This window comes from Microplitis demolitor, chromosome 2, assembly GCF_026212275.2.
Source record: "Microplitis demolitor isolate Queensland-Clemson2020A chromosome 2, iyMicDemo2.1a, whole genome shotgun sequence".
NCBI classification, from domain to species: Eukaryota; Metazoa; Arthropoda; class Insecta; order Hymenoptera; family Braconidae; genus Microplitis; species Microplitis demolitor.
The window spans coordinates 441,163-468,590 of record NC_068546.1 but is presented as its reverse complement, the minus strand read 5'-3'; the positions used below and the strand labels follow the sequence as shown (position 1 = coordinate 468,590).

The window sequence follows — 27,428 nt, the reverse complement described above, 5'->3', positions numbered from 1 at the left end:
CATTATTTGAGGCTCAAAATGCTTTTTTAGCTGTGAGGCTTGATTGAGGCTTACTTGGGTTTGATTATGACCCGGGTCTGCTCAAAGTACCCTATTTTTTTTTTTAATAGTGTAAATAAATTTTGATTTTTTTAAGGCAAGAAAATTATTTTTGCACAGAAAAAAAAAAATAATATATATATATATATATATATATATATATATATATATATATATATATATATTGTGATAAATACATTGAGTCGACCCATAAATTTTGTAGTACTCAAAAATCCACAAAATTTTTTTTTTACAAAATTTTCGGGCCCGCCTGTTATTTTCCCTTCTCCCTTACATTTAAAATAAACGACCGTTTAAATGATAGGATTAAGTTATTCGGTATTTAATTTCATCGTAGAGTAGATTAATGAGTGAGTTAACAAGCTCGGTTGTTTAAAAGGCTTAAAAAACTGAAAATGCATCCAATACAACGAATAGAACACTTTCTCATATCTCACATAAGTCCGGCCCCGGCCTCGGGATCGGGCGAGTCCTCCTTTCTTGCAGTGTCGTATCCATTCTCTACCTCTACTTCTTACCTCTCACATAACTCTCGAGCATACACTTGGTACCTGGTTTGCTGTACAGGCTCTGGTTGGAACTATTCGTCAGTATCTCTCGTGATTTCGAAGAGCGAGCAGCCAAGAAAAAGGATCGAGGCATTAAATACGAACTGCTCGCGTGACTCTTGCCATTCCTTTTTTTATTATTTTTCTTCCCCTCTATATCTTCTTTTTCTTCTCCCTCTTCTTCTACTTTTTCTTCTTCTTCATTTTGTTTAATTTTTTTTATAACATACAACCCAAGTTACCTCAGGATTACCAAGTACACAATACATTGTAATAAAATATATACCTATATATATATAGTTACTTCTGCGCGCGCACTTTGACGACCGATCGCGAACCACGAGTGTGACGGGCTGTGTTTACTTTTGCATAAATGAGACAATAGCTTCAGGATAAATTTATAATTTTTTTTTTTTTTTTTTTTTTTTTTTTATATTTATTTATTTAGTTAATTGTGAATAATGGGTGCCAAGTGTATTTATCTGGTTCTATTGTGTGTCACTACAACCCTAGCAAATGGTGAGTTTTTTTATAATATTATTTTTTTGAACATTCTTATTGGCGGTCAAATTTTGAATTAAGGATGCAGTGAATGTTAGTGTATTTACTTTTTTTTTTTTTAAGCTGACGCTTTAATTATGAATGATCTCGGAATGATACTAAAGTTAGATGACGTCTAATAATTTTTGAACTTTTTTGAAAATTATAAATTATAAAAAAAAAAATATTTAAAAAAAATGCACTTGTAGCTTTTTTAATTTCCTACATGTGCATATTTTATTTTGTTTTTTTTTTTTTTTTTGTAATGTAGGAAAAAAATCCGAAAATTGTTAATTGTCTAACTTTAGAATATGTTCATGAAGTTAGGAGACGATTAATATATTTTGAATTTTTTTTTTTTTTAACTAATTAATTACAGAAAAAAAAATTTGAAAAAATGCACATGTAGAAAATTAAAAATACTAAAGGTGCAATTTTTTGGAATATTTTTTTAAAAATAATTTAATTGCTTTTAAGAAAATTTAAAAATTATTAGTCATTCGCTAAAAATGATACTAGAGTCAGCCGACGTCAAAATTTTTGAATTCTTTTAAAAACAAGAAATTATGAAAAAAAAATATTTTTAAAAAAATGCACTTATAGTTTTTTTAATTTTCTACATGTGCATTTTTTCAGTTTTTTTTTTTTTTTGTAATTGATTTGGTGAAAAAAAAAATCCGAAAATCATGGCTTAATTCAGTATCATAATTATGATCTGTAATTAAAAAAAAAATTAGTAATAATAATAATTATTATTATTATTATAATAAGATGAGCAATTTTCCGCGGTTTAAATTACATTTGTGTTGGAATCCCAGGCGTCTGAGTTATTTTAACACGACGCAATTGATTGTAGAGAGTATGCGTGGGAAATATCTACTGTTAAATATACATACATATATATATATATATATGTATGTAGGTAATTTAATAAACAATAAACAATTTGTAGAAAACAATCAAGTGTACAGCTAGAAATATTTACGGTTAAAAAAAATAAAATTTCTGTACAAAACAAAAATACATATACATATATACGATTTTGAATGATAAAACTCATGCGCGTATTGCGTGGTGAACCGCACAATATTATACGTGAAAGCGAAATGATATAAACATAGCAAAAGTTCCTGATAATCATGTATATAGACTACATTGCTGATGGTACTCGTTTCAGAGATAGTTCAAGACTTTCATACATTACTCAGTCAATATATCCACACACATGTGTGCATGTCCTGTACATGTACATTCAATCTGCACATACACATACATATACATATATATATATATATATATCAGCATAACAGCAAACCGGAGTACTTGGTGGCCTTTTAAAGCTGAAGAGTAAGGAAAGAAGAAAAACCGGTTGCCGATCGAACCTCCCGGACATTGAATGGAAAACAAAAGATTTATCATTTTATTTTTTATATTTATTAATTTTCAATCCTTGTAATCTATTTTTGAATTCCCACCCTTACATAAAATTGTTTTTTTATTTATCTGAATATTACATATATATAATATATATACCCCGACGAAAAAAATTTATAAAAAAAATATATGTTAATATATAAAAAATATATATTTTTCTTACAAAAAAAATATATAAATATATACAAAATATATTTTAAATAGCTAACTTTTGGCTAATTTTCGTATATATTTTTTTATAAATTTTTTTTCATGGGGGTTTATTTAAATTTTGAAAAATTATATAAGAACATTTTTTCTCATATATATATACATATATACTTTTTTTTATATTTTTTAATGCTACTATAATTATGCACAGACGTTTAAGCAAATTCCGATGAAGATAATGATTACATACTTATAGACAGTATGCGTTAAACCACAGGGTGGATACGAAATTATGCCTTTAACTAAAAACAAGAAGAAAATATGCGCGGGATATGCAATAAGTAGTAAAAGAGTTTATTTCTAATGACTGGGGTAGAGAAAAATAATATAGAGGTCATACATACATATATATATGGATATGGATGAAGAATCAATAGGTCAATAAATTTTCGTTAGAGGTATTGACCAATTATCGCACAATCGTTACATTACGGTAAATCGCCTACACGTTAACGACGACTGAAAAAATATTTTTGCCTTTGGCGAACATTAGCAGCATTTATGAGGGTAAACACTTAAAAATTACATACTTTTATATTTATATTCTTGTTCTTCTGTAACTCGAAGCCTCAGGCGAATTTAACTCGCGCTGGTCCTTAACGGAACCGTGGGGTCGAAAAAATCCCCAGGAAACCTTTAACTCGAAATATCTGAGGATTTTTTTTTTTTTTTGTGAAAAACGTGAACGTGATACTGAAAATGGCTTTCTTTAGTTTTTTAAAAAATGGTAAGTAAAATAAATAAAATTACATGGAAAAAATTTTTTATGCATGGAAAAAAATATCCGATAGCAACTACCGGCAATTTGTGGCTGCTACCGATTATTTTTTGGTAGATGCTACCAATTATTTCAGTAACGGCTACCTTTTATTTCGGTAGCTGTTACCGAAATAAAAGGTAGCGTCTACCAAAAAATAATCGGTAGCAGCTACGGATTGGCGATCAGTAGCCGCTACCAACTATTTTTTAGTAGACGCTACCAATTACTTCGATAACGGCTACCTTTTATTTCAGTAGCTGTTACCAAAATAGTCGGTAGCGTCTACCAAATAATAATTGGTAGCAGCTACCGATCGCCAATCCGTAGCTGCTACCAATTATTTTTTTCCGTGTGGATAAAACTATAGTTTTTAAAGTAATATGTAGTGTTATTTGCTTACAGGAAGTAAAAATAAAAGTATTTCTTCTCAGTTGATAGGCAATGGGGTAAAATGGACCCCTTCAAAATTTTCAAAAAAATTGTTTGTCATTTTTCGGGTGGAGGTCAGGGGATTGTGTCCCAGTTTCCCTTACATCAAAAATTCATTTTCCGAAAAAATATAATTTTTTATTTATTTAATCAGAGTAAATACAAATTTAAATAAAATCTACATTTTTACAGAACTCCGACTAATGGAGCGAATTTTGATTTAAATACAATTCATATTTACTGGGAATCTACTTGCGATTTTTAGTGTCTGGTAAATTTTAATTTAATTACCCATAATTTAATTAAGTATAGATAAGAATATTCTTCGTCTAGATCTGATGTCTGAAAAAAAAAAATAACCAACGGTTCTTTATTAATATTTTAATATTCATTATACAAGACAATGCCAAAAGTCCTTACTGACTACGCGACTTCCGGTAGTTTTCCTGTTGGTTTAAGTGCTGCTAAGTCTTGTAATAAATACTATACTAAATATTTATATATATATATATATATATATAGCGAATATATTTTCCAGAGTATACTCGCAGTATCTGATTTTCGATTTAATTATTTCCGTAATGTTAAGAATATATAAGTTTGTAAAAGGTGATTACTTATATATTTATATATTTATATATTTATGGTGTACTGAAAATACTACACCAACATGTCAAGGTTTGGTTTACTTTAATCAAATGATTATTAATTACAAATCATTTGATGAATAAAAATTTAATAGAAAAAAACTTTTTCATGAAATGATTTGAATTTTTTTTTATAATGGCGCGAATTTTAAATACAAATTTATAAGAACTTTTAAAAAATAAATTAAAGTTTTACAGAATATAAAAAAAATATTATTGATTTAGATTTAGTTTCCGGTCAAACGCGAATTTCCGGTATGATAAAGCTAGATATTGTTTCTCGTTTCAAAAAAATTGACCAATTATCAGTACCCTTGAAACATTGATTAACAGAAAATCGGTTGATCACAGTTTTTAAATTTTAGGCTACTTATATAGTGTACATAAAATAGAAAAAAAAAAATAAGGAAGAACTCATCAAAATTTTTAATCCGGTAAACGGAAGAAAAAAATTCAAAATTTATTTTTCAATGTTATTCAAATGGGAAAAATAAAAAATGGATTAGCAACGGGTTAAAATTGGGATTAAGAGCTGCCATATGGCTCAAAATTTTTGTTTTCCACAGACTACAAGATTTTTAGGTGGGAGATAAAAAAAAAAATTTTGCTAAAAAATGAAGCGCCCTAATGTATATATATATATATATATATATATATATATATATATATATATATATACATATATATGCCAATTTAATGAAGAGAAAAAAATATAAAATTTTATTTAAAATATATATCGTTTAAAGTTTAGCTTCTACTTAAAAGAAAAATAAATATGATAAAAGCTGTTATCAACCAGCGTTTCAGTAAAATTAGCTTTTAAATAGTATCCTTGAAATATTAATAAGCTTAGAACAGGCCAATAATTATTTTCACTGCAATTACATGGTAATTATAAAAAAAGGAAAAAAAATATATACGAATTTTTATAGTAATTCAAGTGGGGACGATCCATATAAAAAGGGTACGACGAAAACTAGTAACTCGCAGCAGAAAAAATGTAAGTAACAAAATATTTTAAATATTAATATTGAATTTGTATATTATTTTAATAACTTGACGTAATTATTTTGTCTATTTGAAAATACAAATAATAATTTTTTTTTTTTTTTTTTTTTTTCAAGTTTACAATTTTTCGTAATCACTGAAAAAAAAAAAAATATTTTTATTATCTAATTTTATGTAATACAATATTTATATTATTTACAAAAGCTTTATGGCTTTGTATAAATAAATATAAACGAATCTCAATACACGGAGAGAAAATTATGGTAACAGTTACAATATATTATGGGTATGGTTCCCATACTGCATGGTAACCAGTTTTTTTTAAATGTTGATTATAGGAACGGCACCCATATATATTATGGTAATCATTCCTATAATTCCCATATGGTATCGGAATAGTTCCTATGGAATTATGGTAATCGTTACTATGTACCTATGGTAATGGTTACTATAATATTATAGTAATCGTTACCATAATATTATGAAAATAGTTACTATAATATTATGGGAATGGTTACCATAATATTATGGTAATCATTACCATATACACTTAGGAACCGTTACAATGTGGTTATAGGATTGGTTCCTATTTGCTTGTGGGAACTATTCCTATGAGTATGGTAATCATTACCATGATTCTTTCACATACGATATGAAAACTGTTACCATAATCATAGGAATTGTTCACATACTTATGGAAACTTTTCCCAGAAATTATGGGTCTATATCCCATAATTCCAAGTAATCATTACCATAACGGTATGGGATTATATTTCATAAACGTACTAGGAACAGTTACTATAATTTTTTCTCCGTGTAGATTTAGTGATATCTATACACTGTAAAAAATTTTTTAGACCCGGCGTAGTGTAAATATCTCGGTGTAAAAATTTTGGTGTTAAAATTAGGCGGAAGTTATTTTTTCCATGAAATTTATCTTTTTCGGCTTGCAGAACGTAAACTAATGAAAGTACATTAAAAATGTTCATGACAATTTTATAGGAAATTTTATTCCCTTTAAAAAAAGTCCTAAAAGTCAAGTCGCTAAAGTCCATAGTTTTCGAGTTATAGTAATTTTGCTAATTTCAAAAATGAAATATAAAAAAAATTCAAATTACATACATAAGTATTTTTTTTTCCGTTTTTTTCTGCTAATACTGGGATTCGAACCCACGCTCGACCAGTCACCAAGCTCGAGCGGTGCGCCACTTCACCTTTCGGCCTTGTTGACTATTTTTTTTTGTATTTTAAGTTGCCATTAAAGTTAAAATTGATAATATTACAGCTGACAACTCAATTTCATCGAAAATGTTTAAGCTAAATTTATTTTTGATCGTAACTGTGGCAGTGGCTTTGATTGTCACTAAAGCTAGCGCTCAGGATGACGGAAAAGATTGTCTTGGCAACATGGAGGATGTATGTACACAACATATCATTATATATTATTTTAGTTAGTGATTAACGGTTAAATTTATTGAAACAATATATATTTTTTGCTAAAGTGCAACGAGGACAGCGAATGTTGCATGGGACATTGTCAAGATTGGGTGGTTAAAAAATCATGCTATGAACCACCTAAACCTTCTGGATCTCAAGAATCAGATGACTCTGACGAATAGGGTCCTGTATTCGGGTGATGTCAATAATGTCATATAAAAAAAAATATTTTGACCAAGTGACCAATGAAAAATTGCCGTCTGTTTATTAAACTATTGACATCCATATTTTTTTTTTAAATATTAAAATTAAAAAAAAAATTCGTTCGATTTTGTTCCATTTGTTCCATGTTATTTGATATATATTTAGAATGATTATTAAATAAATAATGTTGATATCTACATTATTTGTTATTATTTAATACACTGTCATACCTAGTAAGTCGCAAAAATCGGCTAATATTTATATATTTTAGTATAAATTAAAAATGTCAATAAATAAATGCATTAGTTTTATTATTCATTACCAAGAGTTCAGTAAAAAAATATAAAAATAATTAATACTGTATGTTTATTTTCACATAAATAGAACAGTGATATTTATTATAGTTATTATATAATATAGAATATCGTATATAAGTATATTTTAATAATATAGTTCAGCTATTTTGTTGGGTAAAACTATATAAATCATCTAAAAATATGGATTAAATACTGCCTTATATGAAAAAGTTACTGCCAGTATATTAATTTATGTCAATCAGATTAATTAATGATACGAAATTTTATACGTCAACAAACAAATTACCATCCAATTTAAAATTTTTAGAAACGAGATAGATAAAAATATATGATTTGTAGAGATAGACTACAAAAATATATATTAAGAGTTGAAGAGAACTAGAATTGAGGAGACATCGGACTGGCAGACAGAGGCTAGAACTTGCACGCGGGAGATCAGGGTTCGAATCCCGACCGCGGGAAATAATTATTTGAATTTATTGATGGTAATTTTTTTAGCCTAAATGAGTATTAAAACCCTATATCCGACTTTTTAGGATATGATCATTGTAAAAGCTTGGAATGGACCTACCTAGACTTATTAAGGCTTGAACTGAACCTACTTAGTTATGGTGGCATAAATCAGACCTACATAGACATAAATCGTGAAAGGAACCTAACTAGACTTAACAGGGAAGGACTTGCAAGGACTACAAAGAGGTAAAATTGGGAAATTCGCGTACTGGAGAATTGAAGCAAGAGATCCGGTCATCTCTTCAGTGAGCTCCCGAGTCAGAATTAAAACAGTAGTTTGTGCCTCCAAAGCCTCAGTTCTATTGATGTTGGATTTACCGCTGAATGTAATATGTTATTTAAGTCCTCGATGTCCTAAAAGTAGCCTATGGGGGAGTAAATCACCTTTTTAAAATGGTATTTTGACCCTCCATGGCCTACCATATATTTTAAAATGCTATTCAAGTCCTCAATATCCTAAACGAAGCGCATGGAGGACTTGATCCCCTTTTTAAAAAGATGTTTTAACCCTCCGAGCCCTACATACTTTTAATCTGTAACTTATAATGAGCTGAATTCTTCAGTATGATATTGTTATAATAATATCTGCGTTATAAATACATAAAGATATTTCCAACTAATCGTGAGCGTCCGAGTAGCAGTGCGGCAGTAGTTGTGCTTCATATTCGTTAGGTCTTGGTTTCGAATCCCGGCGGCAGCAGATTATTTTTCAGCAGTTTTTTTAAATTTCTTCGGCAGTTTCCGTTATCCAATACATCATTCGTATTTATTGTCCACATAAAATAATTAATTAATCATATATTAATAAGTCAAAGGCTCTCATTATTCAATTCGAATTTCGAATGACAGGTACTATTCTATTCGAACGTTTACTTGTATAACTTTTTAGCTATTATTATTAATATTTTAAATTTTATTATTTTTTAACTCACAACAAAACATCTATTACTAAGAAATTATTTTTTGAATTTTTAAATTTAAAATTTTTTTTCGATCATGGTGGCCATTTTTAATTAGTGGCCCCCTTTTCCTTTCTGTTTCTTTACCAATTATAAGTGATCCGATGAGAGACTTTTTCGATCTATAAATTTAGGCTCTGGAGTGTTATTTTACCTTTTTAAAAAGATTATTTGAACCTCCTTATCCTCATGTAGCATTTGGAGGCTCAAATTACCTTTTTAATTTTGACTCGGGCTGATCACCCAAGGGTGGATTGGGTCCCACATGCAACATGGGACTAACAGAGAGTCGATTTTAAAAATTCTAAGGCTAGTAAAAATTGCTGCAAGAGACTCAGGTATTTTATCAGTAGATTAATGACACCTATGAGTGAAATAGGATCTAGAAGCAGCCTGGAACCTTCAGAGAGTCGCTTCAAAAAATTCTGAGCTTGTTCGTTTCACGATATGTCTTTGTAGGTCTAATTCAAGCCTTTGTAAGTCTAAGTTGGTTTATTTCAAGCTTTTACAATGATCATGTCATAAAAAGTCTGATACAGGGTTTTAATGCTCATTTAGACTCAAAGTGCCTCATATTTCAACTCGGGTCAACGCAGACTTTGAATGAAAATATTTAATTAATATTTCTTGGAATTATTTTAAATTTATTTTATGTATGAAAAAATAATATACATATTTTATTTAAACTGAGTTTCTAAGTTACTGGTAATTTCGAATGATAAAAATTATCGTTCAGCGTATAAGTAAAATAAACTAATTATCGGTACCCTTGAAATATTGATAAGTTAAATTGGCTGAAAGTAATTTCCAATTCAGTCGGCTTTTATATTGCAATTAAAAAAAAAAAAAGGTGTTATGCGAATTTCTAAGCAAACAAGTGAGACTCATTGGTATAAATAGGAATACATAACAATTAATAACTAACAGTACGTGAGAGATATACCGATAGGCATCAGCGAAAATGTAAGCAAATAAATATTTAAAATTTTCATAATACATTTGCAAATTTTTTTAAAAATTTACATATAATAATTTTTAACTTCCCACTAAGAAAATTTAAAATTTTAAAAAATTCGTCAAGTTATTGGCTTCGGTCCGATTTTTGAAAACCGAATTCCTATCAGATCTTGACGTTTTGAGGTTCTAGGAAGCTCTTCTGACTAATTTCACGATAATATTCGAATGTATGTTCGTATGAGCTCTTTGAGCTCGAAAATCTATTCACAACACTGTTTTCGAGCTTAAGGATTTTTAGGGTTGGCCCGTAGGGTCAACCGATAGACCGATTTTTTTTTTTTTTAATGCGAGACGTTATCATATACCGCAGAGAAAATATTTTTATGAAATTCCATAAAATTTAAGGAAATTATACGAAATTCTGTGATACGTGTATTTATTATATATGAAATGAAGTAAATAATTTTTATTACATTTTAAATTGACATTAAAATTAAGATTAATAATTTTACAGCTGAAGATTTAATCTGATAGAAAATGTCGAAACAAAAGTTATTTTTATTGTTAATTATATCAGTGGCTCTCCTTGCTACTAAAACATGGGCTGAGGAATCTTCAGAAGAAGGAGGAAAAGAAGGAGAAAAAACTGGTGGCTGTCTTCCACGGAACGAAGATGTATGAATACAATATACTATTATATTTTATATTAATTACTAATTACCATAAACATAAAACGAAAAAATACATTTTTAATTTAAGTGCGAGGAGGAAGAAGAATGTTGCGACGGCCTAATGTGCAAAAATTGGTTAATTGGTAAGTGGTGTGATATTGACGATAGGGTTGACGATGAATCTGAAGAAATTAAACCTGAAGAATCTGAACCTGAAAATTAGAATCCTGAGTCTGATGGATGCCAATAACTTGTTGGAAAAAATATTTCTAACAGAAGACCAATGAAAAATTTTTAACTTTTTCGAGTTTTAAAATTATTAACATCGAATATTATTTTTTAAAATTCATTATGAAAATTGAGTAATAAATATTTTGACAATTTTCTTATTTATTTTATTTTTTTCGACTTGCTGTCATTAAATTTATACAATAAGTTATGACTTCTGTTATTATTTAACGTTCAGTACAACATACTGATGTCAATAAATAAACCCATTGAAGCTTGTATTATTTATTACCAAATGTTTATTAATAAGTATAAAATGATGATTAATACCGCTCTGATAGAAGGATTTTTTTGGCATTTAAGAAAGTATTTATTAAGAATAATTTCTTTTGTTTAAAATAATACAAATTTTTAATATTTAAAAAATGTCTTCAGAAATGACTTGTCGTCATAATAATTCTAGAAGCTCAAAATGAAACATTCTGAAGATCCCAGGCTGCATCTAAATCCTATTTTACTCATAGGTGTCATTAATCTACTGATAAAATGCCTGAATCTTTTGCAGCAATTTTGACTAGCCTTTCGGCTAATTTACTAAGTTTTGGTTTTTGAAAAAGATTAACAAAAAAAAAATTCAAAATAATGCTCAATTATACTTCCAAAAATATTTAAATTTTTTGAGAATCATTTTAAAAAACAAACTATTTATAGAATTTTGAGCCCGATGAGCCCGTTTTAGTGATCGTTCCCCTAATATATATTAACAATATTTCGTCCTTACCTTTTCGCAGACACGAAGGATTTCCACCATTTTGAGATAACGTTTTAGCAGCAAAAGAAATTATTGCCAAAATTATCAATATAAAAATTTTATATTTTTTGAATATAAAAGGAAATATATCAATACAATATATTATAAGATAAATATAAATGTATATATAGCTTCATATAAAAAACATATAAGTTACATATATGGAATACATATATTTGTTACTGTATATAATTTTATATTAAATCGGCCAAAATCGCTATATGATTTTTTATAATATACAATATACTATATCATATATTTTTTTGTTGCAAACATATATGATTTCATATATTTTAACCATATATTGGTTTTACATACGGGTGTAGTCTTATCTAATCAATCAAATTAATAAAAATTTGGCAAAAAAAAAAAAATTATGCGTGTCAAAGTTATATAACTTTTAATATATATTCAAATTAAAATAACATATCTTTGTCGATCATTCAATATAAAACTTAAAAATTAAATTAAAATTATACCTGACACCCGGGGCAAAATGAGATGCCATTTTTAAGATAAAAAATTTTTTTTTTCTCCTCATAGGTCCGAGAAAAATAAAGGCTCAGTTCTACTGTGTATTTTTTTTTTATTGTAAAAAATAAAAAATACAAATGGAGTAGGACTTGAAACAAGACAATATTCATTCCTAATTTTTAATATTTTTATTACGCTAAAAAAATTTTAATATTTTAAGGTATGTTTATTTTTTAAGAAAATTTTATATTTGCACACTATAAATATTTATCGGTCGTTATAACCTTGCGGTTTACTGATAATACAAAAAAATAAAAAAGTAGCATAACAAGTTATATAATAATTGCTTGCTGTCAAATAATAAACTATAGGATAAGAAATAAAAAATAAAAACTAACTACCACTTGCCTCGATAAATTTAGTGGGGATAAATTAAAAGTATAAAAACCCTGTGGCAAATAAAGCTCGTCTACAAAATACCTCTCAGTTTGCTGAAAGCCGCTTCGAGTTTAGTCGCGAGTCAAAAATTATTCATTTATTTCTATTTATAATAACAATAACCCAATATAACATTTAAATTTAATGTATCATAGTTTACAGTTGGTAGTTTAATTAACGGAATCATGAAGCTTATACTTTTATTAGTTCCGTTGGTTGCCATTTTTGGTATGGTCTCATCAAGGCAGTGCACCACGGAGGGTAGATTTGTATGTTTCAAATTTCTTATTCATTAATATCTATTGTTAGATGTCATTAATTCTACGTACCTATAAATATAGTAACATTACGCACCTAGGGTGAAAAAAAGGACATTCCAGCTCACGTGAAATCGCCTTCTGAGTTGAAAGCCAACTGGAATGTCCTTTTTATCTCCATGGTCTGCATACTATTTTTCACTAGATCTGCATCTAAAAGCTTAAATTTCTGGCTCTGCTAGTGGAATAAATGGCGCATGCGCTAATTTTTATAGTTTGTTTTCCCATGAGAGAATATTACAACTTTGTTCTCTCTAAACAGAGAAGGAACTTTAACTTCCGGTGTAGGTATGGCGAAAAAAAAGTTTAGTATGAAAGTTTATTACAAAAAGTCGACTCGCAATCACAATTTTGCGCAACTCTTGTAATTCAACAAACTACCCTGATTAAAAAAAGGGATTTAAAAAGATTCGAAATTAAAAATTTTAAATACTTTTGAATACCTCTTCTTATGGGAATTTAACATTGCAAATCGTTTTAAATCCTTTTTTTTAATCAGGGACCTTTCCATTCTTCACCTATTTTCGTAAAAACGTGACATGAAGCCCCTATATAAAATATCTTATTGCGACTGTCAGTAAATCTCTATTTTTAACCCACGTTACATACGCTACTATTTATTTTTTAGTGCAATGATACAAACGTGAAATGTTGTCAAAGCTTGTATTGTTATAACAATATATGTTTGGAAAAACCGTAGGTTAACCATCAGCTTGTTGAGTGAAAAAACGCCTGTAAGTTTATGAAGTAAATAGATAAAAAAAAAAAAAATATATATATATATATGCATGTACACGGAGAGAAAATTATGGTAACAGTTACAATATATTATGGGAATGGTTCCCATACTGCATGGTAACCGGTTATTTTCAAATGTTGATTATAAGAACGGCACCCTTATATATTATGGTAATTATTCCTATAATTATGGGTATAATTCCCATATGGTATCGGAATAGTTCCTATGGAATCATGGTAATCGTTACCATGTAACTATGATAATGGTTACCATAATATTATGGTAATGGTTACTATAATATTATGGTAATAATTCTCATACATTATAGTAATAATTACCATAATATTTAGAAATTATAACAAAATTGTTTTATTGTAACAAGCATTTTTTTTGTATACTTAAAATTTTGTAATATAAAAAAAAACGCTTCTTAAAAAAAAAAAAAAATTACATAATTTCTAAATATTATGGGAATTATTACTATGATATTATGGTAATTATTCCCATACTATTATGGTAACTATTCCCATAATATTGTTGTAATCGTTACCATAATATTATGGTAACCATTACCATAATATGATGGTTATGTTTACAATAATATTATAGGAATAGTTACCATAATATATAGGGCTTATTCCCATATAGGGGAGGGTGGGGCACGACGGCCTTCTTAAGCCGGTAATTATTTTTCATAACTTTTAATCTTCAGGTAAACTTTATTCGGTCCTATCTTGAGCAAATCTATCAAGATTTTACCAGAACTCGAAAAAAAAAATTTTTTTTTCTGGGGCACGACGGCCCCCCCTCCCAAAATCTTAAAAAAAATAATTTTTTTGTTTTTTTAAAAAAAAAAGTTTATCCATAAATATACTATTTCCGTACTTTTGTAATTTCATAGACTTGGAATTTATTTAAAAAAAATGTTATTCGCTGATATAACCGGTTTTTCTCTCTCTACCCTGATACTGTTATTGTTTAAAAGAATTATTGTTAATTTTATTTAATATTATTGTTAAATTGTTTTAAATCAATAATAACTGTTTTAATTTCAAAAACTGTGCTTTCAATTTTTTATTTCATTTTTCGTTAAATTTTTGGCTTTCATGGAATAATTTTCATAAATCAAGTTTTTTAGGTGGTCCATTGTGCCCCAGATATTGCAGATTAGCTTAAAACATCAGCGGTATCATAATTTGGCCGAAAAAAAAAAAAAATTCTTGACCAAATGTTTAAGGGGAGCCGTCGTGCCCCCACCCTCCCCTACACTTAGGAACCATTACAATGTGGTTATAGGATTGGTTACTATTTGCTTATGGGAACTATTCCTATGAGTATGGTAATTATTACCATGATTCTTTCACATGCGATATGAAAACTGTTACCATAATGACAGGAATTGTTCCCATACTTATGGAAACTTTTCCCAGAAAGTATGGGTCTATATCCCATAATCCCAAGTAATAATTACCATAACGGTATGGGATAATATTTCATAAACGTACTAGGAACAGTTACCATAATTTTCTCTCCGTGTAAGCATTGAAGAAAATTTATAATCTAACTTAAATCTAAATAAAATTTTTTTCAGTGTTCTGATGGCAGTTTTCGCTGAAAATTGAATTTCGAGTGTTGTTGCAGTAAACCGAAAATTAAAAAATAACTGAAAAATTTTGCTTATAGATATTAATAAAAATAACTGTTGGAATTTAATTTCATGTTTTGTGAAAATATAATATATTTTGTATTTTCTTTTTAATTTTTAAGTAATGCAATAAATTATACATCAATCTGTACATATTATTTATTTAATTTTATCTCCCGTTGGTCCATCGTTGAAAACTTTGACATAACCTTCATTTTTATTTTTTTTCCTTACTACTTATCAATAATATTTTTAATAACTGGAAAATATTATGTATAATATCTTTAGTTTTATTGACGGTAATAGATTAACCAGTTAATTCAAAAAGATAACAAGTTACCATCGTATTGCTTGCGTAAGCAGATACCATTTTCAGTGACATTGAAATATTTATATATATTTTTTGTTAGACAATATTTCATCGTTATCCGATCCCATGTCCATGTTGCCCCTCAGTTTTGTTAAAAAAAATGACCCATATTGCCCCGTGCCTTTTTCCCAATGAAATTTTAACCAAACGTTTTATAAATCGGATTAACATCAAAGTTAAATGAAATTTATTTTTATATCGACTTATCAGTGATATGTTTATATATATGTATATATAAAGATCCTTGACGGTACAGCGAGAGCCCTTTCAGTACCTTGATGTTCATCCTGAAGGTATGCAGCTCTCGCTTCCGTGTCATAGATTACAAGTAACGTCTCCAATGGATACCAGATAAACGATTCCCGTTCCGAATTCCTACGACACATCCACGCTAAGCCGATCGCGAAGCGGCACGTGCGAAGAACTAATAAATAAAATAAAACTATTTAAATATACGTGACAAGTCTAAGAGTTTAATGCCCGTGTCGGTAAATTTCCAATGTTCAATACGATAGTGATTTACTGGAATGTGATTTTTCCCTTTTTATTTTTGCGCACTTCAATCGCGAAGCGACCCCATACCAGATTTAAAAATCTATGATTTAGTATTAATTAATTTAGTGCTGTAAAATGGAGGATAATCTTTAGACTCTTTTGTCACGTCTGGTTCGGGAAAATGGAAAAATATTTTCAAATTTAAATGCGCATGCACTTGAATCGCGAAGCGATTCCATTTGAGATTCAAAAATTTCTGATTTTATAGTAATTAATTTATTGCTGTAAGATGGGAGGCGATTTTCAGTTTCTTTTTCCACATCTGGTTTGGAAAATTGGAAAAATATTTACAAATTTAAATGCGCATGCACTTGAATCGCGAAGCGATCCCATATAAGATACAAAAATCTCTGATCTTATATTAATTAATTTATTGCCGTAAGATGGAAGGCGATCTTTAGTTTCTTTTATCACGTCTAGTTCGGGAAATTGGAAAAATATTTTCAAATTTAAATGCTTGGGACATGGGTTCGATCCCGGCACTGCGCAGTTAAGTCAAGTGTTATTTTTTTTTTTTTTTGTAAGTCTGTTCACTTAGCGATTTTTTGGGCTCGCTTTAAATAGACATCAGACTTGTTATTAACGATTAACATATAGTGCAATGTACTGCGCTTCCTTATACTTTTGCTTTATCTCAGAAGGCTGTCTTACAACGATTAGAAACAGAACTCTCGATCCTGTTATAAATGCCATGTAATCTCCTGATCCTTTTATATTTATATTTTTATTTTTATCGAGTTAAATATCTTATTTCTATAAAGCTTGCAAATGTATGTGGAAGTTTTAAGAATTGCATTGCGTGACAAGGTAACATATCCGCCCTATAGTCTAAGTGTGTGACGTAGCACTTACGATTACTATCGAATTATTAAAATGCTCAAGGTGGTCTCTATATATTAGACATGACATCGTGGAAACCCTTATCATTATGTTGATAACCATCCGACAGTATTTTTGCTACAATTACTTCCTATAGATAATGTACAGACATATATATATATATATATATATATATATATATATAGAATTAGGGGCAAAATGGACCTACTAAAAAAATGTCAAAAGGATTTTTTCCATGAATTTTACTTTAAATATTGGGTGTAAAAATGGCCGACGAGAGATATTTCAGTGTGGGGAAATATGGGCCGGGTTAAAAAATTACAAAAATAAATTTTTTAAAATAAATTTTAGTCAGGGAGCAAATGTTCGATTCAAATATGACTCAGTCAAAAAAAATTTAGTACAAATTTTAGTTAGTGGGCAAGTATTTGATTTAAAACTGACAGCCATGAAAAAATCTAAAGTTGGGTAAAATGGGCTGGGTTAAAAAAAGTCTAGTTTTTTTTTTATTAGTGATATATTTTCCAATACTCAAGGTCACAACCTAGCACTAAAAAAATTAAAAAATATTTTGATATTAAATTTCTAGTGGTCCAAATATCCCTGAGATCTTTACTGCCTTTGTAGAAAGAAAAAAAAAATTCTGTCGCCCATTGCGCCCCTTACAATTTTTTATAAATAATTTTTCCAAGGCCTGTTTTGCCCCAACAATAAATAAAATTACTCATACCTTTTCGAGTACTGTTTGAAGGAACTAAAATATAAATGAAAATAAAAATAGCATTCAGACAAAAGCGACGTCCACCAATTAGCAAGCATACACTGAAACCGGTCACAAAGTTATCGCGATTGCCGTGCGCTAGACACTGGACAGGATTAAAAACTCGATGCTGATTAAAGTATAAAGCAATCGTGTACGGAGATGTTTTTTTTAAATTTAAAACACAGACTAGACATCCAAACACAGAATAAATTATCAAATCTTTTAAAATACACAAAGAGGAAGTAGAAATATAAATAGAGACAAGTATGTCTAGTACTTTGTATGCATCACAAAACATTAAAGTTCCGTCTGTACTTATATATATGTATATATATATATATATATTTTACTTTATTATATATGAGATCATGTCACCGCAATAACAGCTGTTGCTAAATGAAAATAAGGTCTTTTCAACTACTGTACAAAGTAATGTTAATGTATATAGTATATATCTATATATAAATATATAGAATGTCGTCTCTAGTCTTTGATATAAACTCTGATTGTGTATTACCTTGGCGTCATCAACTGACCACTGGTGAAAGTACACCCATCATCTTGCTTGCATTGAATAAAAAGCAACAGTACTTTTTATATATTTATAATATATGTATATATCGTTGAATCTCAAGGTCGATGCTCAATAATATATTACATGGAATTCTTGTTCACGCCATTATGCTTTTTTTCAGTTTAAAAATTATATGAGTAATTATATTTATTATTTATATTTGTGTGCATTTTATTTCTTTGTTGCAGTGCAAAGTAAAGTCCGATGCTCAAAAGATATGATGGAAGTTGATATCGTGCGCAGCAGTCCTCAAGCTAAAATTTATCTGCAGCAGCTTGAAAATTACCCAGGTGTCAAATTAAAAATTTTTTTTCATACTTTTTAAAAAACTATCATCACTGGGGTCTTATGGACACCCTCTACCCCTAATTTTTTTTTCTAGTTTTAACAAAAAAATGCTGACCCATTTTACCCCACTCTGCAATAGTAAGAAAAAAATTTTTTTAATTTTAAAGCTGACCCATCTCATCCCGTTTTGTAAGAGTAAAAAAAATCAAAAGATAACTTTTTTTTTTAAATTCTATAGCTGGCCCATTTTACCCCAATCTGTAATAGTAAAGAAAAGATAAAAAAATAAATTTTTTTTAAATTTTGAGCTGGTCCATTTTTTCCGGTTTCTATAAATTTGAAAAAATTAAATAGCGTTAATTTTCGCGGGAAAAAATAAAATTCAAATTACGAGGATTAAAGCGCGTTTATAAAAAATTTTAATAGATGGTATAAATATCGTCAATAAATAGAAGCGAATGAAACGAATTCTCCAGCGTTTAAAAAACGTAATTTATATAATTAATATAATGGATCATTTCCTCTGCAGATCCACTTCTACATTGAACTTTTTATTAACTGACGATCCGTTCCTAGGTTATTATGCCACTAGAAGATATTTATTTTCATTATCTCCGGATTCTACGGAGTAAACTTTCCCTCTGCTATAAGACGAAGGTGCAGATGAATTTAAAAAATGATTAAAATTTTTTTATTTCATTGCATTGTATCCAGATGAAGCGTGCAAGCCAGTTTTTCACAAAGGCGTAGCAACATTTCGACTGTCCTTAGCCGAACAAAACATGTCACGCTGTGGAATCGTCAGAGTCGTTAACAAAATGACGGTAAAATATTGTAGTACTTAAACTTATAAAAAAAATATATATATATTTATTTAAAATATGAGTCGACATTTCTGTGGGCTTAATTTACATAACAAGTGGGCAGTTCGCTCTTAAAAAGTTTATAAAAGCGAGTCTGGGTGAATCACCTGGGATTATCGAGTGGATTCAAGGCCAGCGTGAGATCATCAATAAAATGAATGTTTTTTTGTGTATTTTATTTATGGGGATATAAGTGTGTTTTTCATTTTTAACAGGGACAAAAAGTTTACTATCATCGGATTATCGTCGAGGAGCCCGCGGATTTGAGCAAACATGGATTCACTGTTAAATGCATCGTCACGGAGGTTGAACTGCAGTCGAAAATATCAAGCATCGGTCATGATGTTGTCAGAAGAAGTGTTTTGCCTGCTGGGTTTCAAGAGGACGAGTTAGTATTTTTTTTTTTTTTTTTTTTTTTTTTTTTTTCGTTAAAAGGAATTGCTTAAAGTTTTGTTAAAATAAGAATTTATTGCTTATATATGCTCTATATATGGATCATATATGACCAATTTTCATATTTGGCCATATATGATCCATTTTCACGGCAACTTATTTTTCAGGTATTTCCGTAGAAATTTTAAGAGATTCAAAGTCTAATTTTTTAAAAAAGCAGATCTAATATTTTATTTTTAGTATTGATCCGAAAAAAATGAATTATATATGGCCATATATGAAAATTGGACATACGTGCGTCATATATGTCCTTATACAGAGCATATATGATGCATATATGGATCATATGTGGTCACATTTAAAAATAAGCCATATATGATTCAAATATGACCATATTTGATCCATATATGACATATATGATTCATATACGAATCATATATGAAAATTGAACATATGTACGGCGTATATGATCTATATAAAGATATGTGTGACATATATGGATCATATATATCTAGCATATTTACTCGATTTTCATATATGACCATATATGCGCCATATATGTCGTATATATAACACATATGATTTATAACTAATTCATATATTTTTCATATATGGGAGAATGAAGATCATATATGAATCACACATGGATCATATATAAATGTATATCGTAATTGGCTATATATGCATCACATATGTCCGTATATAGATCACATATGAATCATATATACTTCATATATGGCCATATATTATAATTGACCATAAATGCGTCACATATGTCCGTATATAGATCACATATGAATCATATATACTTCATATATGGTCATATATTATAATTGACCATAAATGCGTCACATATGTCCGTATATAGATCACATATGAATCATATATACTTCATATATGGCCATATATTATAATTGACCATATATGCGTCACATATGTTGCATATATAACACATATGACTTATAAATAATTTATATATTTTCCATATATGGGATAATGTAGATCATATATGAATCACACATGGATCATATACGAATCACATATGGATCATATACGTCCACATATGCGCATATATGATTAATTTTTCACAAGGATGGCTACCAAAGATATCCTTGGCAACGGCGGGTTAATAACTTTTAATACAGCATTAATTTAATCGCTCATAATCTCCGAGAATTAAAAATATACGTACTGGAAAAATATGTAGTTTAAAAAAATAACCGAGAAAATTAACAATTTATAAACATAAATTCCAGTTACTTGTAACTCACAGTAAATTACAATAAAAAAAACGGACAACCCAGTGAGATAGAGCGCGCGCGTGAGCGAGAGAGAGTTACGCGTGGAAAAATAATTTAATGATTCGTTACAATTTTCTGAGATGAGTATGAAATTGTCAGGTATAAAATTATCAGTTTTATAAACTGTGGCAACAGTTATCTCGATCATACGCGAGTTTGCTGGATAAAAAATGTCTATCAGAAAAAATAAAAAAAATCCAAGTGAACACAGTGAGCTAGTGACCGTCGGTAATCACTCGATCATCAATAGCTGTACTTGTTAAATTGTAAAACGAAAAATAAATTAAAGTAGTAATAAGTCTAGTCTATGTCAGCGTTAACTGTATTCACTTTAACATGAACATGTTCAACTTTTAAATAACGCTTCCGCATTGAACTTGATGTCGCGAACTAGATCGCAATAAATCACGGACCCTCGAACGTTCGTCATGCTTCGCGGACACGCGAGCACGTGATTTATTAAAAGCAAGATGGTGGTTCTGAACCCTTCGTGTTCTGTTTATTTATTTATTTATATATTTATTTTTGTAGCACCGTTGATATACAGGCGGAAATAGCGGGAATGGCGCCCATCCCGATGCTCAGCGTCGGAGTTCGTCAAGGGGGCAAACTAGTCACAGGGGAATTAAACGTCAGCCCTGGCACGCCGTTGCAGATGGAAATATTTCTCAATTCTGAGTCAGCACCTGTTTATGGACTTCTTGTCACTTATATGCAAGTCACCGACACTAAAACTGCTGAGGAGACCATAATTTTCAATGGGTAAGTCATCCTTTGATTACATGCCCATTGCTTACTTTTTTTACATTTTTTTTATATCGACCGAAAAATTACTGATTTTCGCTGCCACTTTTTTGTTGAGTTACCGCGGATTTCGGAATTAGGGCACAGAATTTACGAAATTTTACAAATTAGAAAAACGGGATCAGAAAAGTTTGAATTTTATTTCTTAGAAGCTGCAGAGAAGGCGATTTGAAAAGTGGAGTTAAATGACAAAATTTTTTTTTTGTGGATTTTAAGTTCCGATTTATGGGTAAAAAGGGAATCGAATCGAGTCGAATATCGAATACTTCGGAAGATTCGAATAATTTGAAATTTTTTCGAATCTTTGGTAAAAATTATTTTTTTTTATTTTCTGTTTAGTTAATTTTTTTGTTACAAGTTTTTAAGTGGACCATTTACCCCGCATATTGGTCTAAAATATGATAAAAACATTATAGAGGTCATAACTTGACGGAAAATAAAAAAAGTTTTTTTTTTTTTCTATAAATTTTTAGGGAGTTCTTTCGAACTAATCGAACATCTCGAATATTCGAGGCGACCCGTATGAAAATAACATATATGGTCAAAATATATGTAAAAATATATGATAAATATCAGAAAATATATGTAACCAATTTAACTATATTTTCTAATATTTTTTTTTTTTATATTATAAAATATATATGTCAATAATATACAAAAAATATATTTTTATCATATATGAAAATATATATTCTTGTCATATACGAAAACTATATTTTTTTCATACATAAAAATATATATTTCTATCATATACGAAAAATATACTTTGATCATATATAAAAACATATATTTATATTATGTATGAAAAAAAAAGTTTCTTATTTATATGACCAACTCCAATTAAATTAGATATAAATTTTAATATACTCTTTAAATTGCAGATAAAATTTTAAAAATTAGTTAATTTGATGCGAATATATGATGTACCCATATACATATACATACACCGAATAAGATATATGCTAAAATATAACAAAGAAAATATATGCTGCCATATATAATATAAATTATGTTACTATATATTTCGTTTCATATAAAAATTTTATATTTTTTGAATATAAAAGGAAATATATCAATACAATATATTATAAGATAAATATAAATGTATATATAGCTTCATATAAAAAACATATAAGTTACATATATGGAATACATATATTTGTTACTGTATATAATTTTATATTAAATCGGCCAAAATCGCTATATGATTTTTTATAATATACAATATACTATATCATATATTTTTTTGTTGCAAACATATATGATTTTATATATTTTAACCATATATTGGTTTTTTATACGGGTAATCAGGGTTTTAATTTCACAAGACCAAAAGTTATCACGGAGTATCGAGTTTGGGATCATCAATTATGATCTCACATTGATTTCTACAGAGATACATTTATTTTACTAACCATAATACAAAATAAAAGTTGAAGAAGTTATTGTTTATTAATGATTTACGATTAATAAATGTTTAAACATTAACACTAAATAATAAATTTGTTTCAGGTGTTCCGTCGATCCCTACTTGTTCGAAAACTTCAACACTGTAGACGGCGATTTCCTAACCGCGAAATTCCGCGCCTTCAAATTCCCCGAGAGCACATACGTCCAGTTCCGCGGAACCGTCAACGTTTGTCTAGACAAATGTCAAGGCGTCGAGTGCAGCAACGGCCAGGTCGGTTTCGGACGGAAAAAACGCGCGATTTCAATGTCCGGTAACCAGAACAATGTCTTCGAAGTCACCATGTCCACATTCATTAAAGTCGACTACGACAGTGAAATTCCAGATGCCAGTAAGTTCATTTATTTATTTATTTATTTATAATTAGTGACTTATAAGTAATAATTTATATTTTTTAGCCCTGTCCCAGTTCATAAGACCCGGGAAGAACAGAACCTTCGAGCGATCGGTCATCGGTGAACAAGTCCAAGAGCAATTTATGTACAAGTGGTCAGAATCCTCCAGCTCATCACACTGCCCATTAAATATTTTTATTCTCTTGTCATTGGTCTTATCTTCATTCCTCTCGTCGTTCTTCTGAACTTTAATTCTACAAATAAATAAAAAAAAAAAAATTAATCAAATAAATGAAATAACAAAATTATAGATCTGAGAAAATTAAAACCTGTGTGATACTAAAAATAACTTTAATTACGCGTAACAATTAACGAATGCTGACAATTAAAAAAAAATAATAATAATTAAAAGACTCGATGATTTCTCTGCTCCGCGACCGCTTAATTTTTTTTAAGCCACAAATTGTTTCAATAAAATAATTTAAAGTTTTTAAATATTTAAAAATTAGCCTTTGCGAGTAGAGAAAGCTGAGGCCCTAGTCCTACTACGGCGTAACTATTTTACAATTACTATTAATTGATAACAATTATTATTAATTAAATTTAATTTTTACTCGTGTAAATGCGATTGAGTTCTGTTTGAATTTTACTCAACCGATCGCGGGAAAAATTTATAATTATAAATATTTTTAAATCAATATTTTTAAACTGTCATAATTTTTTTACCTTCACATCCTGAAGATTCCGAAGTTGGTTTCGGGGATCGGGGCATTAAGACACGCAGCCAAGCTCATCGCGATCACCATTCTCGTGTCTGCTGGGTCAATTACGCCGTCATCCCACAATCTGGGGAAAATTTTGGTTTTGAGATATTTTTTTGGGGGTTATTAGGGTCGAGTTGATGGACGAAAATTTCAGACGGTCATAGTATGGGATTTGGCTCGGAGGTTTGGAGTTGGAAGCCTGGAATTTCGGAAATCGGCGGATTTCTTACTATTTTTAGACTAAAAAATGGTTTTCTAGAAGGTTATAGTAAGTTTCAGAGTTCCTGAGGTTCTAGAAGATTAAATTGATCAGCAAAAATTTGAAATCGTCCAGAATTTGGCACTGAGTCCAAATTTAAGTTTGAAGTCTAGAGTATCGAAAATTGCTAAACTTTTGATTATTCACGGGCTGAAAAGTGTTCTACGATAATATACCAAAACTAGGGTCTAATTGATCACGAAAAGGTGTAAGGTAGGCCATAGATAGAATAGAACTCCAATTAATTCGCTACCTGGCGGAAGAATAATAAGGGCTGCCTTCAGCGTCGAATCGCTCAGTGATAGTCTTCCTCAATTTATCTTCTTCTTCTTGACTCCACACTTTATTCTCCCTCTGTCGTCGTTCCTTCGCTATTTGAACCAGAACACCAGCAGCTTGTTCGCCTCCCATCACCGAGATCTTCGCGTTCGGCCACGAGTACATGAACCTCGGCGAGTAAGCCCTTCCGCACATCCCTAGATCACCAAATCCCTGAGTCAATTTTCAAAACTTATAATCAAATTCAAATTACCATAATTTCCCGCGCCATATGACCCGCCAATTATCACAGTTATTTTCGGAACTCTGGCACAAGAAACAGCGGTCACCATTTTCGCCCCATTTTTGGCAATGCCTCCAGCCTCTGCGTCTTTTCCCACCATGAATCCTGAAACACACCCAGTAAAATGGCCCCTGTTGGTAAGAAAATTACAGAAAATCTTCTTACCAGTGATATTCTGGAGGAAAATCAGTGGAATTTTCCTCTGCGAACAGAGCTGGACAAAGTGCGCGCCTTTCAACGCGCTTTCGGAAAACAGAACTCCATTATTGGCAACAATTCCAACAGGGTAACCATGAATGTGAGCGAACCCCGTGATCAATGTGGCGCCAAACTGTTGTTTGAATTCAAAAAACCGCGAGCCGTCAACGATTCTCGCGATTATTTCCTTTACATCGAAGGGTTTTTTCAAATTTGCGCCGACGATTCCGTAAATTTCGTCGATGTTGTGCTCGGGAACATCAATCGTCGAGCTGACGTTGATTTCCGTCGACTGTGGGTTCAAGCTTTTGACGATTTTCCTCGCGATATGAAGCGCATGGGTGTCGTCGACGGCAAAGTGATCCGTCACACCAGAAGTTCTGCAATAAAAGTAACCAACCATCAGTTCTACCAAATTCTCTCTAGGATGGGATACTTCGTAACCGGAAATGAGGTTTGGAACGACTAGATTACTGGCAATGGAGTGCAGCTCCACCCAACTCTTCAGCAGTCACTATTTCCCCAGTGGAAGCTCGTACCAGTGGTGGACCAGCAAGAAATATAGTCCCCTGGTTACCGACGATTACGTTCTCGTCAGCCATCGCCGGTACGTAGGCACCCCCGGCTGTGCAGCTGCCCATCACTACTGCGATTTGGGGAATTCCCTCGGCACTCATGTTTGCTTGGTTGTAAAAAATTCTACCGAAGTGATTTTTGTCCGGAAATATTTCAGATTGATGAGGCAGATTCGCGCCGCCGCTGTCGACTAAATAGACGCAGGGAAGACGATTTTCTTTTGCTATTTCTTGGGCTCGTAGATGTTTTTTTACAGTAATCGGGTAATAGGTTCCACCTTTTACTGTTGCGTCATTCGCTACTATAAGACATTTTTGCCTGGAAAATGGAAAAGTTTTGAATTTCGAATCTTTAGTCCACTAAGAATTTTTTTCACGTCTATGACTGCCTGCTTAAAAAAAAAATTGCGGATTTTGAGCGAAGTCAATGACCATTACCCTTCAATACGACCAATTCCTGTGATAATTCCTCCTGCTGGAACAGGATCTTCATACATTTGGTAGCCAGCCAATTGTGAAAATTCCAAAAACGGAGACTGCGGATCCACTAGAGCATCGATTCGTTCTCGAGGGAGCAATTTTCCTTTACTCGTATGTCTCTCCCGTGCTTTCTGTCCACCGGCATCTTCAACGATCGTTTGAACCGTCGATTTCAAAGTGTCAACAAGTTTTTTCATTTCATAATAATTCTCCTGAAATAATTTAACCAGCCGAGTAAATAAGAGAACACATGGAGTGATTAGTGATATTTGGGAAGCAAATTTATGCAAACAGTCACTAGGTCACTTTTTATGAGATAAGAAACTACTGAACTCGTGATAAGAAAATAATAATTTTTAATCATTTCATACCCACATATTTCACGTTTAATACAGCAACTATCTCTATTATTGTTTATAAATAAAATAATGAAGAGGAAAAAAAATTAATTTACCTGATACATTGGAGATTCGACATCTGGTCTAGTTCCGATGACGAAGGCCTCATTACTAAAGTGTCTAATTAATTTTACATGTTTTATTAAGTGCCCGGTTTTTTTCAACATCATGAGAAAATTTATTTTTTATTAATATGTAAAAGTTAATGATGATGCGGTGGTTACGTCGACAGCAAATGGTCTAGAGAATGAAGAAATTGCGGTATAACTGATTACTTTTATCGGTTTTGAGT

General features: G+C 30.3%; 2 protein-coding genes and 3 long non-coding RNA genes across 5 annotated transcripts; 4 read left to right on the top strand and 1 right to left on the bottom strand.

Annotated features, from left to right (window-relative positions):
• The first annotated feature begins 625 nt into the window (after positions 1 to 625).
• LOC103580259 (uncharacterized) lies at positions 626 to 24,154 on the top strand. Its single transcript, XM_014439817.2, has 7 exons — positions 626 to 1,127; positions 18,637 to 18,738; positions 19,451 to 19,560; positions 19,815 to 19,987; positions 21,825 to 22,055; positions 23,610 to 23,896; positions 23,964 to 24,154. The coding sequence occupies exons 1-7, from the start codon at positions 1,070 to 1,072 to the stop codon at positions 24,143 to 24,145; spliced, it is 1,143 nt and encodes a 380-aa protein (XP_014295303.1). The 5' UTR covers positions 626 to 1,069; the 3' UTR covers positions 24,146 to 24,154.
• On the top strand, positions 6,928 to 7,474 carry LOC128669029 (uncharacterized). Its single transcript, XR_008404587.1, has 2 exons — positions 6,928 to 7,052; positions 7,139 to 7,474. It is a non-coding gene; the product is annotated as an uncharacterized LOC128669029 (long non-coding RNA).
• LOC103580258 (uncharacterized) lies at positions 9,982 to 11,106 on the top strand. Its single transcript, XR_008404588.1, has 3 exons — positions 9,982 to 10,029; positions 10,538 to 10,698; positions 10,783 to 11,106. It is a non-coding gene; the product is annotated as an uncharacterized LOC103580258 (long non-coding RNA).
• LOC103580257 (uncharacterized) lies at positions 12,705 to 15,475 on the top strand. Its single transcript, XR_001345065.2, has 3 exons — positions 12,705 to 12,914; positions 13,591 to 13,696; positions 15,293 to 15,475. It is a non-coding gene; the product is annotated as an uncharacterized LOC103580257 (long non-coding RNA).
• Positions 24,064 to 27,428, bottom strand: LOC103580256 (methylcrotonoyl-CoA carboxylase beta chain, mitochondrial). Its single transcript, XM_008561943.3, has 8 exons — positions 27,193 to 27,428; positions 26,697 to 26,950; positions 26,158 to 26,577; positions 25,651 to 26,063; positions 25,456 to 25,590; positions 25,177 to 25,399; positions 24,627 to 24,746; positions 24,064 to 24,154 (listed from the first exon to the last, which is right to left on the bottom strand). Exons 1-7 carry the CDS (start codon positions 27,304 to 27,306, stop codon positions 24,629 to 24,631), a joined length of 1,677 nt encoding a protein of 558 aa, XP_008560165.1. The 5' UTR covers positions 27,307 to 27,428; the 3' UTR covers positions 24,064 to 24,154; positions 24,627 to 24,628.

What these genes read in the sequence shown, in the direction of transcription:
- LOC103580259 (XM_014439817.2), top strand. Translation starts at nt 1,070, where the DNA reads ATGGGTGCCAAGTGTATTTATCTGGTTCTATTGTGTGTCACTACAACC. An exon ending in GCAGCTTGAAAATTACCCAG is followed by an intron (nt 18,739 to 19,450) that starts GTGTCAAATTAA and finishes CATTGTATCCAG; the next exon opens with ATGAAGCGTGCAAGCCAGTT. An exon ending in GAGACCATAATTTTCAATGG is followed by an intron (nt 22,056 to 23,609) that starts GTAAGTCATCCT and finishes AATTTGTTTCAG; the next exon opens with GTGTTCCGTCGATCCCTACT.
- LOC103580256 (XM_008561943.3), bottom strand. Translation starts at nt 27,306, where the DNA reads ATGATGTTGAAAAAAACCGGGCACTTAATAAAACATGTAAAATTAATT. An exon ending in TCGAATCTCCAATGTATCAG is followed by an intron (nt 26,951 to 27,192) that starts GTAAATTAATTT and finishes AAATTATTTCAG; the next exon opens with GAGAATTATTATGAAATGAA. An exon ending in ATATGGCGCGGGAAATTATG is followed by an intron (nt 25,400 to 25,455) that starts GTAATTTGAATT and finishes TTGGTGATCTAG; the next exon opens with GGATGTGCGGAAGGGCTTAC.